This window comes from Dama dama, chromosome 8 (assembly GCF_033118175.1).
Source record: "Dama dama isolate Ldn47 chromosome 8, ASM3311817v1, whole genome shotgun sequence".
Taxonomy (NCBI): Eukaryota; Metazoa; Chordata; class Mammalia; order Artiodactyla; family Cervidae; genus Dama; species Dama dama.
In genome coordinates, this window is record NC_083688.1 from 8,799,037 (window position 1) to 8,811,052 (window position 12,016).

The 12,016-nt window shown below is 46.9% G+C and overlaps 1 protein-coding gene across 1 annotated transcript; it reads right to left on the reverse strand.

Annotated features, from left to right (window-relative positions):
* Positions 1-4,871: 4,871 nt before the first annotated feature.
* STMN1 (stathmin 1) lies at positions 4,872-10,409 on the reverse strand. Its single transcript, XM_061148265.1, has 5 exons — positions 10,346-10,409; positions 8,606-8,678; positions 7,928-8,100; positions 5,821-6,012; positions 4,872-5,393 (listed from the first exon to the last, which is right to left on the reverse strand). Exons 2-5 carry the CDS (start codon positions 8,616-8,618, stop codon positions 5,322-5,324), a joined length of 450 nt encoding a protein of 149 aa, XP_061004248.1. The 5' UTR covers positions 8,619-8,678; positions 10,346-10,409; the 3' UTR covers positions 4,872-5,321.
* Between the last annotated feature and the right edge of the window lie 1,607 nt (positions 10,410-12,016).

Sequence of the window (12,016 nt, forward strand, 5' to 3'; positions counted from 1 at the left end):
GTTGATTACCTCTGGGTGGGACTGTGAGCACAGGGTTGCAGGATTTTCTGGCTTTTCAAGATAAGCCTGAAATCACATTTTCAACTGTAATTAATTGTCAACTAATTTAAAAAAATTAAAGCCTGGCACAGAGACACAAGCCTGTGGACTGACTCTGGCTGCAGGCCAGCAGTTGGTGCATTTGAATCTTGAATCTGAGAAGGATGTTAAGGACTGGGCACCTTCGAAGCCTGTCTACAAAAGCCAGGACAGAGCCAGCCTTTGTTTCTAGAAAATTGGGTTGACTCCCCACGGGTCCACACAGGACAGAAACAATTCAGATGCCCAGAGGAGTCACCACCCACTCATAGTCATCTAATTCAGCACACAACCTCCCACCACGTGCCAGGCTCAGCGCTGGAGATCCAGTGACGTGACAGGCACAGCTCCTGCTCTGGGGGAACCCTTCCTTCTAACTGGAGACACGCGGTTGAAACAAATAATCAGAATAATGAATTCACTGTGAAACATGAGGAGCTGCAGTATAGCACGGGGTTGAGGTTGGATTCCTGACTCCACCGATTAGCTATATCACTCTGGCAAATATCCTGATCTGTCTCAGTGGCCTCTCCTTCCTACCTGTGAAATGGGCATGATGATGTCATAGGGTTGTCTTGGAGATCCCCTGAGATCATGCAAATAATTATTAGTCACGGCCACGAAGTAGAACTGTAAGAGCATGTAAGAGGGAGCCTAGGCTTCTCAGACAACCCCATCAAGCCCTTCCCCAATCCCAGAAGCTTCTCCCCCGAGGTGTGAGGTCACAGGTTGGACGTCTGGGCCCAGGGACCGCTGCACCCCCAGGGCTGTCCCCCGTGTGCTCTCCATTCTGCTGTGGCAGCCATGGGCATCTGGGTAATCTCCCACACTTGCCCCTGGTAGGATTTGGTGCCCAAGGAAGGTACTACCCTTGATCTCACTGGGAGAAGGCTAGGCCTTTACCATCATGGGCCAGAGCCCCTCCCACTGAGACTGCTGCATTTGATGAGACTGCTCATCAAATCCTACAATTAAGTATTACAAATCTGGGTGCCTGTATAAAATGAGTCAGAAAACCTTCCTTGTGCCGCCAAACTGCAGAATGCTAGCTTCCACTGGCAGAGACCTCAGCCATTGGGACACTGTGGACCTTCTACTTGACCTGGGCAAAGAGGGAGGAAGGTAGATGGCAAGACTTAAGTGCCAGTAATGTTTCTGGTGCCTTGAAGTTCAGCTCAGTGGAGGAACTCTCAATGGCCAAGATAGGATCCCTGATCTAATCAGGTAGAGAAGACCTGGAATTAGGCTTGAATGTGGAAGGCAATTTCCAGGGTACCTAATCCAACCTCCCATTCAAAGCATGAAGCTCCTCTCTAAGGAGCCTGGCCTTTTCTTCTTGTTCGCAAGCAAATCACTTTCAACAGTGATTCAGAAACCCAAGTAACAGTAAGATGGTCAAGCAGTTATCTGGGAGGACAAAGCAGTGCTAAAACGTCACTGGAAATCAACACTCTTCATGGGGAGGAAAACACAGAAGAAAGCAACACCTTTAAAAAGGGCTGGCGGGTGGGGTGAAATCTTTCTTCCTTAGAGTAATGGAAGATGGTCACTCATGGCCTTTTTGAGGGTGGCAGCACTGGCTGAATCCGGGGCAAGGGGGGATGTTTCAGGACAAGAGGGGACGCTGAAATGCCAGAGCAGCCCCCCTTCCCAGAAGGGCCTGGACTCAATGCCCCAGTTAGACCCTGACCAGCTTAGACCTGTGGGCGTTACCTCACCTTCCTAGACCTGTTCACTTCTGTCCTGTAGCAGCACCCACCTCACACGTTTGGACCTGAGGAGACAACGTCACAACGCCCCAGAGAACTGCTCACCCCACCGTAGCCTCAGACCAGCAGCACCACTCCCCAGCCAGCCCTGGAGTGGTTTATTTCTCCTCTGGTTGCCCACGGTCAGCAGTTAAGTCTCCCAGTTCCTTGGTGCTGTGTCTCCAGAGCCCAGTGGCCCCATCCAGCTCAGAGGCTCCTCACCTCATCCCCATGGTGCTTCAACAGCCTCCCACTGTGGTCTCCATCACCTTCTCTCCAATTCACCCTGCCCCACGCCTCCATTCTCTCCCTCAGAATGGCTTTGTTCACTGAACACTCCTGTTCTGTGTTCTGAAGCCCCCACAGCTCAGGATAAAGGGAATGGAGAGAGCACCTCTGTGAGAGCCTGCAGTGAGCCAGTAACCATGGCAGGTCCTCATAAAGTACATGTTAACAACTTACTCACCAGAGATGTATTAATGTCTTTTGTTACCCGAACGTTATTGACCAGTGTTTCAAAATTCACTCATATAACAAATTGTCATTTAGTTTCTGCAAAAACCTCCCAGTCAGTGAAGTGTTAAGTCCATATCTGACTCCTCAGAGGACTGGCTCATCTTCCCTCCTCTATTAAGCTCCCCAGACCACTGAATCCTGTGGTTACACCCTCCACCAAACTACTGAAGCACACTTGGCCGAGTACAAGCATGTGGTTGAGGCCATATTCTCACCAAGGCGTTCCACAATCCCCCCCGCCCGCTTCAGGTGTAAACACAAGATGTGCTGGGACCCCATTTCATCTTTGCGTCACTAGCACATAGATCAAAGTTCAGTACCTTCTAGCTATTTGTTCAATGTGGATTTAAGGGCTTTCTTCCCATCCCTTAAGCCCCTCCTTTCTGCCAATGCCAATCACCACATCCAAGTACAAAAGCCTCAAGAGGAAGGGATGCACCTCATTTTCCACTCAAGTCAAAGGAAACAGTGTGCTCTATGGTGACAGCCCCCAGGCTGCAGTCAAACCTCTTCTGACCTCTGACAGAAGAGCTGCCAGGAGAGGCTGGCCTGGCTCACTCTGAAGGCAGGACAGTCCTCCGGCCCAGGAAAGCATGGATACAATCCCCAGGAGCTCCTGGACCCCGACTCCTTTCCTCCAAGTTGTGCAGGTGTGCGTATGCTCAGTTGCTCAGTCACGCCCAACTCTTTGAGACCCCCAGAGGACAGGTTCCTCGGTCCATGGGATTCTCCAGGCCGGAATACTGGAGTGGGTTACCATTTCCTCCTCCAGGGGATCGAACCTGAGTCTCCTGCGTCTCCTGCATTGGTAGGTGGATTCTTTACCACTGAGCCATCTGGAAAGCCCTCCTTTCAAGTCACAGGCAAAGAATTTGAGTGGCATTTAACCTAATTCAATCTTCTCTTTTTGTTTGAGAAAACTGAGGCCCAGGACAAGTACCTCCGAAGGTCAGAGGTAAAATAGAAAAGCCAGGGCTTCTGATTTTATGGGTAAGATGGATCTCCTTCAGTTCCATCACAATTGCTATCACAAGGTGGGAACTTTTGATGCTAAGTCAGGGCCACCACGGGGTTGGCTGTAACCAACTGGAGGATCCCTCCTCAGGCGCACCTTAGACTCTCTTATTTTTTCCTGAGCTCTGTTCCGTTCCCGACATATCCCACAGGAACGAAAACCTACTGCTCTCTGTAGGACATCTAGAATCATAACTGATGAATTTCTACTTTCAGGCTATCTTTATATCCAAGCTACTCAGAACTGGTGCTTTAAAGGTTCCCATGGGTACCGTCTCACCCACGCAAACCTCTTAATACCTACTATAAGACAGACCGAAGACAGACAATGGTGCATTTCTGCACACAAGCTTTACCTCGACCTGTGTTTAGATATTGCCATCGTTATACTGAACTACACTTGATCTTTTTCCTGTTTGCCTTATACAGCCATGACTCTTTAAATTCAATCTTCTTTCTGAACCCCTACAATTCATCACCTTATAAAATTTTAAGTCGATTCAAGGCACTTAAAAGCTGCAGTCATTTCCAACTCAATGTAAACTTATTAGCTCCCTCACTAGCCTCTGGTTAAAAATGGTTATCATCATTAGTGCTAAATATATACTAAATACAGTTTTAAGTGTGCTCTACTACACACACACACACATTCCTTTAATCCTAACAACAAAGGAAGGTTGATAGGCTATTATTATCCTTATAAGTTTGATAAAACCCAAATCAAGAGCTGCAGAAGTATAAGCGTGGCAACATGCTGACCCCACTGCAGTATTAGCAGTCATCCTGGAAACTCTTTCACTGTAGGCGTGTAGCTTCCAAGAGCTTCTCTGCAGATAGTCTGAGAAGCAAATAATCATATGTAATTAAGGCTATTTCCCAAATAGCCTAGGAAAGCTGCCAAAGGCTTTCCCGGAATTGAGGCAAGCTGGTGAAAACTGTAAATACTGTAGCCTCTGGATGCAAGACAAAGCAACCACCAACCTTCACCACCCAAGTCAATGTTGCTCTAGAGAATAAGTTTCCCTCTATCAGTTCACAGGGGTTGCTAGAGGGGTACAGAAAGTTTTATTAATCTTTTGATTCTTGAGAAATGGTGCCTATGGCAGGCAAGTGTTAGGATTCACCCCCAACCCCAGCTTGTAACATAAAGCAAATAAAGCATCTAGTATCTCTAACTAGGATCTTAAGGTTTCTCTAAACTGTTCTCTAGAAACACCATTTGCGCCTTCAGTCTGCCTTTTTAATGGGGACACAGAAAACAAAAACTGCTTGTTTGAAAATAAACATCTGAAAGACTATCGTAACAGCTGATCTGGGCTGAGGCATCACAACAAAGTGACGATTGTGGAAGAAGACAATGCAAACAACTCTGGAGCAAGAAACTCCAGGGCAGAGAACTCGCAGTGATGTGTGTGCTGGGTGTTTCCACCAGCCTCAAGGCCCCATCTGGAACAAATATAAACTAGGAGGGTCTCTATCTCTGGACAACTTATTACCTGGACAGAAAGAAGTCACTGCCACCAACAGCACTGTGCAGCTTTATTAACCATTCAAGTACAGTAGCATCTGTAAGATCGGGACAGAATTGGGATTTAAAAGTGAACAGATATTCAGCATCTAACAATTTGAAAGAAGCCACTACATACTCTTTTCACAGACATGTTTTCACGGAGCCAATACAGTACTAGCCATTAACCCAGCACACCAGGTGTACTGAGGTAGAAAAGATGCAACAAGAAAAATAGCTACATTAGAAAGACTTCAACACTTTAGAAAAAGAGTAAAACACTTTTCGTTTCTCCCCTTTAGCCCCTAGAACAACATCATACCGTCTGGATCTACCTATACAGTCCTACATCAGCTTCTAGAATATTTGTCAGGAGGGCAAAAGTAAAATGACACTGGCCAGTACAGTCTTTGGATATTTAGGAAGGGGAGGGGGAGAAAGTCAGTTCTCAGATCAAATTAGTCGGCTTCAGTCTCATCAGCAGGGTCTTTGGATTCTTTGTTCTTCCGCACTTCTTCAATGTGCTTGTCCTGTAAAGAAATAGTATATACCACCAGTCAAGTAAAAAAGTCTGCCAGGCCATGCCCCCAAGAGGCCCAAACCAGCATTAGTGTGTACATTATATGACATGTATAACAATATACTATTATTATATAAGTATATACCATGGGAATCACATAATTAAGAGTTCTAAGTCATCATCTTCAAATTTCCTAGGTCACTCATTGAACCTAATGATTCAGCCTTCTACTGCTCTTCCCAACAACATGCAATTGTGCTGCAAATTAGTGAATATTCCTTATTTTAAAATAAGACCCCTCTGATTTAACTTGTTAACCGCAAAATGGATGACAAAGATACCAAGCACGTGTGATCAAGGCAAAGAGTTCGAGCCATTTCACTGGTGCATCAAACCTCAGGCTCGTAAGCCTCTCAAAGCCAGGAGGAGACACCAACCTTCTCTCGCAAACGCTCCAGTTTGGCAGCCATTTGTGCCTCCCGATTCTCTTTGTTGGCTTCCATCTTGTGGGTCAGCTTCTCTTCCGCCATTTTACTGAAGTTGTTGTTCTCCTCTATCGCTTTCTGAAGCACTTCTTTCTCGTGCTCCCTTTTCTCAGCAAGCTGCTTCAAGACCTCAGCTTCATGGGACTGGAAAAAAGTTTAACAGGCTAGGCTATCTGAAATGTTATATAGCATTAGGTCAAATCACAGAAGAAGATTGAGCGGACTGAAGATAGAAAGTTAAATATACCCTTTAAATAATACTGAAGTCAGGACCTGAATTATCTGTATCAGAATACCGTAAAAATGATATTCTTTTTCTAGTGTTTGTATTTACTTTGGAAAACTGCCCATATTTGTTCAGAGATTCTTGCCCAATTAGTCCTTAAGGAAATCTTTGTAAGATTTACTGCTTAATGGTATCAAGACGATTTGAGTGATATATACTTAGAAATGGCACTTTATTGTGAAGACTTTTGATTTTTTAACTTCAAAGGCTACCTAAAGAAAATGAGCTCATTGTAAAAAAATGTAACCATATTGATAAAAAGGAAATCCACAGAAATGTTAGAAATATTAAAACTAAGCCTCCAGATTACTATTTAAGCCAAAGATTTGTTTTAAGGAAAAGCTTATTAGCATTTTTCTATGGACACTGCATTAACTTCCAGACCAATGGAGCTCTGTTACCATGGTGTGCCTCCTTCAACAGACTCAGAATAGCTATTACCAGATTCCGATGTGTTTGGAAGCATCAACTTGCAGGAAAACTTCAGAGCATCTGCCATTGGTTCTGTTAATTCTCTTCTTCAAAATCCCAGTCATGATAAGAGTTTCACTATATTTAGCCAGTAACTATGTAAAGCTCTGGCTAATGACTACAGGGACAGCATTGATTCCTTAAAAAAAAAAATTATCTGTCCTGCCTTCGGCTGCATCTCTTCCATGAACTCAAACTACATGAAATCCATCAACTTGGACTAAATAGAAGAGCAGGTAGGAGGTGAAACACCATTGCAAATATAGCCACTCTTCCTGAGGAGATAATTCACTGTTGACAGTGGGTCAGCACACATACAGAAAACATGTGGCACTGAAATGTGCACAGCACATGCTACAGCAGCTTAAAAGGGTCCCCAAAGTGTATGTATGGGGTTAAAGGTACCAGACTTCAAAGCACTAAACTGTGTTGGTTGCAGGCAGGTTACTACTTCACCTTTTTGTGCCTTCATTTCCCTAATTTTAAAATTAAACCCATACATCCCAACCAAGAGTTGCTAGAAAAAGGAACTAAATGAGAATTTAGGTATAATTCTTAACGACTAGAAGGACAATGAAGAGAGAGATACACCAAAATGTTACCAATAGTGATTTCTGCGAAGCAGGATATGAATTTTCTTATTTATAAACTTCTGTGGTTCTCAGTTTTTCTTTAACAAGCATATTAATATTTGCTGACTTTTCTGATTAGTTCTTTTTAAAGATACCTACTTTAAAATAGAAGTACTAGGTAAAAGCTACCATAATACCAGTATGACAGCTGAGCAACACAATCATGTCACTGGCAATTTAAAATGTTTTTTATTGTACTGCTCTCAAAAAACAAAAACTAAAAAACCACAGACTTACACACAAACTTAAAAAACCAAACCCCAAAATCTTAAGAGACAAAAAAATGAATCAACAACAATTTATTTTCCAAAGAGAAAGCATGAATTTTGGTTTCAGACAGAACTGGGCTTAAACTCTAGCCCCAGTACTCACTAACTGTATGATTCAGGAAAATGAGTCAACATTCCTGAGAACATTTTCTAATCCAGTATCTCAGACAACACCTACCCTCTAGGGTCAAGGTAGAAAAGGAGAGAACTATGTAAGTGCAGGAGATGGTACACAATAGGAGCTCAATAAATGACGGCTGGTATTCTCTCCCCGCCACTGGCACTGTAATTTTCATAGTTATAGTCACCATCTAGCTACAATTCTGTTTTCCTCCTCTTCTAAAACAGATTTGCCACGTTACATTAATAAATATCTGCTTTTCTGTTAAATTGGCGTTTACCTTGCGTCTTTCTTCTGCAGCTTCTAATTTCTTCTGAATTTCCTCCAGGGAAAGATCCTTCTTCTTAGGAGGGGAAAGGGGAAATTCTGGGACAGATTCTTTTGATCGAGGGCTGAGAATCAGCTCAAAAGCCTGGCCTGAGGCACGCTTCTCCAGTTCCTTCACCTGGATATCTGGATTTGATCATATTTATAATATATTCAGAAAAATGTAGTTTTTCCTATTCTAATGAACTGTTCTATCATTTTCTAAAAACCAAATCAATTTAATGAATAGAATTAGGGCTGGTGAAGCAGCTGTGTTTACAGGCAAGAAATTATTATCTAAATACCATGTCCCAGAAAAGCAAAGCTCAACATTTTTGGATTGATAAATACCATTCTGAGACATCAGTATTTGACAATCATTTCCCCGAACAGAACAAAAACATGCAAAACTCCACATTTTTTCCTTTAGACCAAACCAAATCGTCTAATAATGAAACAATTAACTATGTACTCTCAGTACATTCAAGTGGTAATTTTTCTTCTTTAATTACTCTCCAATTAAAATAAGATTTTTTTTCTTGGTAAGACCAAAACACATGTGTCAAATTAAGATGGCTTAAGACCTGAGCCATCTCCTATTCTAAAATTAGTAGCCCATCACAATCTCAGCTTTTCCAAATAGATCACCTACCAGAAGAAGCCATGGTGAAGAGAAGACAAGAGACTGGCAGTGTACTCTACACGATTCACTGGCAAGGAAAACCCTGAAAACGATTTTCAAAAGCATGCAATCAATTTCTTTGTATTTTCATGTCATTGATTCAAAGGGACCTCAAATCACATCCATATAAATCAATGTCAAAAAAACCCACTATTGTGGAATTAAATATGACATCATTAGTCAGAAAATTACTTAAAAATCTATACAATACTCCAACACTGGGAAATCTGAATTGAATAGAATGTTGGTTGTACAAGATGAGGTTAACTGAGCGTGCCCGTTCAAAACATACTTTTTTAAAACGAGACAGTGATTTAAATCACGAAGTCCCCGCCCCTCAGTATATTCTCCCCCTGGTGAGAAGATAGTGCAGATTCAACGCCTAGTGAGACCGGAGCCATCTTAACACTGCCTACCACTCATTGTGCAAACGAGAAATACCCACCCCTGCTTTGTCTGTGTCTGCCATGTGGAAAACAAAACGCCCAAACTAGTATTAACCAATAATGTCGCGCTCCTATTGTTCCTGCGGTTTAAGGTCCTCATTCAACAGCGGGTTAACATGAATTATCAACAATTTTATGAAGCTTTAGGTCTTAGGTTACACCTATTTGCTGCCTTGTGCAGAATTTTACCACGAAAAAAACCCTCTACATCCCTTGATCTTTTCAAAGGTCATGATTCCTGCAGACCCAAGTCTAGTGTCAAACACGTAGGAATACAAGTTCTCAACAGCGGGAACTTAAAATCCGAGGCAGGGAAACCGTCTAAGCCCGGACGAGCATGAGACTCCCAGCACCAGACCCAGCATGGGCGTGGCCCTGGTCCGGGCGAGGAATAGCGGCAGGCCTCCCCCCGGCCAATCAGAGCCCGCCCTGCACTCCGGCCCCGGGCCCCGCCCCTTCCTCCCCGCGCCTTTTCGAATCTCCCCGAACTCTCAACACCCCGGAGCCCGCGCGCGTGGGAAGGGGAGGGGTGGGCGGGGCTAACGGTCCCATCCGGGTAACTCCGCCCACCCCGGGCTCTCCCCGCGCGCACTAGCCCCCCATCAACTCCCGCCAAAAACACCTTGAGGCGGGCCCCCGCCCCCCGCCCCGCCGCAGCTGGCCGGGAGGTGCCAGTACTCGGGAGGAAACCGTGGGGTACCCGCCATCGGCTCGCCACCTCTTTCCTTCGCTCCCAATCTTCCGCCACCCAAAATCGTCCGCGCCCCCGAGCCGAACAGCTCTCGTGGGGGTATTAGCCTTCCAAGGGCAGCCTCACGAACCCTGGGCGGGGGCGCTGCCCTTTCCCGCCCAGCAGTCTGGCCCTCAGGTCGCTCCCTGGGGGCGCCGCCCCGCCCCTTCAAACAATGGGGACCCCAGCGGGGGCCGCCCCTGCAGGGGGGCGGGGGAGTGTGGGCCTACGCCCCCTATTGTCTTCTCAAAGGCATCTCGGGGCTACCTCGGCGGGTTCGCCCAGCTGGTCGCACCCCCTCCCCACCACAGCCGCGCCCCCAGGGAACCGGGGACAAAGCCGAGGCTCCGCCCGAGCCACACACAAAGCGGAGCGACCCCCACCCCGCCCTCCAGCCCCTTCACGGCTCGCGGCCCCGCCCGCCGGCCTCCAGCAGGGGGTCGCTGCCCCAGGGCCGGCCCCTCCCGCTGGCCGCGTCCCTCTCGCTGCCCCCGGCCGGCCGCCGCCGCCTCCTCCCGAGAGTCCCACACCCACCTGCTCAGTCCGAGCCGCCTGGCCACACTCTGAGCACCAACAGACCCGGGCGCGCACAAAAGCGCCAAACAGCGGCACGTGACCTCCCCGCCGGGCTCCGCATTGGCTGGGAGCGGCGGCACGTGCCGACCCCTCCCCACCCTCTCCACAGCCCAAGTGGACCCCGCCCCTGGGGACCCCGGAGCACCTCGGGAAGTGTAGTTCAGGCTGGTGGGACAGGCGGACAATGCCAGGGGTGAAAGCTGCTTTGGGGCGGGGATGTCTCCAGATGTGAGCCGGGGGGGCCGGGACGGTCATTTGGCCGGGGAAGGGGGTGATGCAGTGAGCCCCCACCTGGGTTTGAACCAGTTCTCCCCTTCTTAGAAAAAGGGCGGGGCAAGGTCCCTTTCCACGTCTCAAGACAGTGGCCCCCCTGGACTCCACCTCTGTGGAGCCCCTTGCCCCACATCACACCCAAAGCGCAGCCCTTCCTTGGGACAGCGCATTGCCCTTCCGTGGCCCCCTCGGTGCAGTCACCTAAGACGACCAAGCCCTTGTGACGGGACAATGCCACTCGACGCCCCCACCTGTCACCTGTATTGTGACATCATCATAATCTAACCTACTCAGCCCCAACAGGGCACGGGCGTGGCCCTTAACTCACTGTGTGCGTTCTTGCTACCCTCTAAGGGTCCCCAAGCTGATGACCCTCTATAGAGACCTGTGGGGGAAAAGCAAAAGGCTCTGGAATTTGATCTCCTCTGGTCTAACAAACTCACTCGGCTTAAATGCAGACTCCATCTGTTCTGCCAAGCCTTTTACCGGACGATAGGGAAGGAAGCTTAATTGCAGTTCTAGACTACACAGACTGCAGTTAAGTGTTGCTTTTGTTCTTGAAGCATGCTCCCGCATCGGTGCTTGGTCCTTACAAAGAATCAAAACAAAAGAAGCCACAAGGTCACGGTTCCCCCTGCCCTGGATAGATCAGATGCACAGCAGAAACACAAAAGAAAATTGCTCTGACCCTGGCTATCTTAGAACGACTGGCCTCATTCTTAAAACACAGAAAGGCCAGAGGAAAAATAAATCAAATGAACATGGTTCCCAAGCCCCTTCTTCCATTCCCCCAACCAAGGCTCTGTCCTTGGGGGTGGTCATTCCACCAAAGCAGCTGCCTTGAGATCCTGACAAGGCAGAAGGACATCGTCATTTTACTGCTCGATGGGCTCCACCTCCCCCAACCAAGAAACAAACATGACCTACTTTGATGGAGCAGGAGTCCTAATTTAAAGCTATTTACTATGGATATGCAAGAGTTAAATACAATTCATAGGTGCTTGAGACAAGGAAAACTGGATTATACAGGCAGCAGTCACTACACAAAGCAAACAATTAGCAATGCACTGTTGCCTGAAATATGCTTGTTGCAGCATTTTCTCCAACAATTGCCCTTGTGTGGGGTCGGCCTCTCCCCCGCCCCCAATCTAAGTGGTTTTCCCTTAGCATATGAGCAGGACCAGCAATAATTCAGATTCCCAGAGCCCTGAGAACCTTCTCCTTCTCAGACCAAACTTAGCCACCAAACAACCGGCTGTTTCCATCTGTCAGTTTTCTGAGCAAAACCTCAGAAATCGTCAGGAAGACTGGAGGGGAGTTGGGATAAGACCTCACTGAAAAGTGATAGATTAACAG

Excerpts from the sequence above, each read along its gene's own strand:
- STMN1 (XM_061148265.1), bottom strand. Across the intron at positions 6,013-7,927 it reads CTGCAGAAGAAAGACGCAAG|TCCCATGAAGCTGAGGTCTT; the intron begins GTAAACGCCAAT and ends ACTTTTTTCCAG. Across the intron at positions 5,394-5,820 it reads TGGAGCGTTTGCGAGAGAAG|GACAAGCACATTGAAGAAGT; the intron begins GTTGGTGTCTCC and ends ATTTCTTTACAG.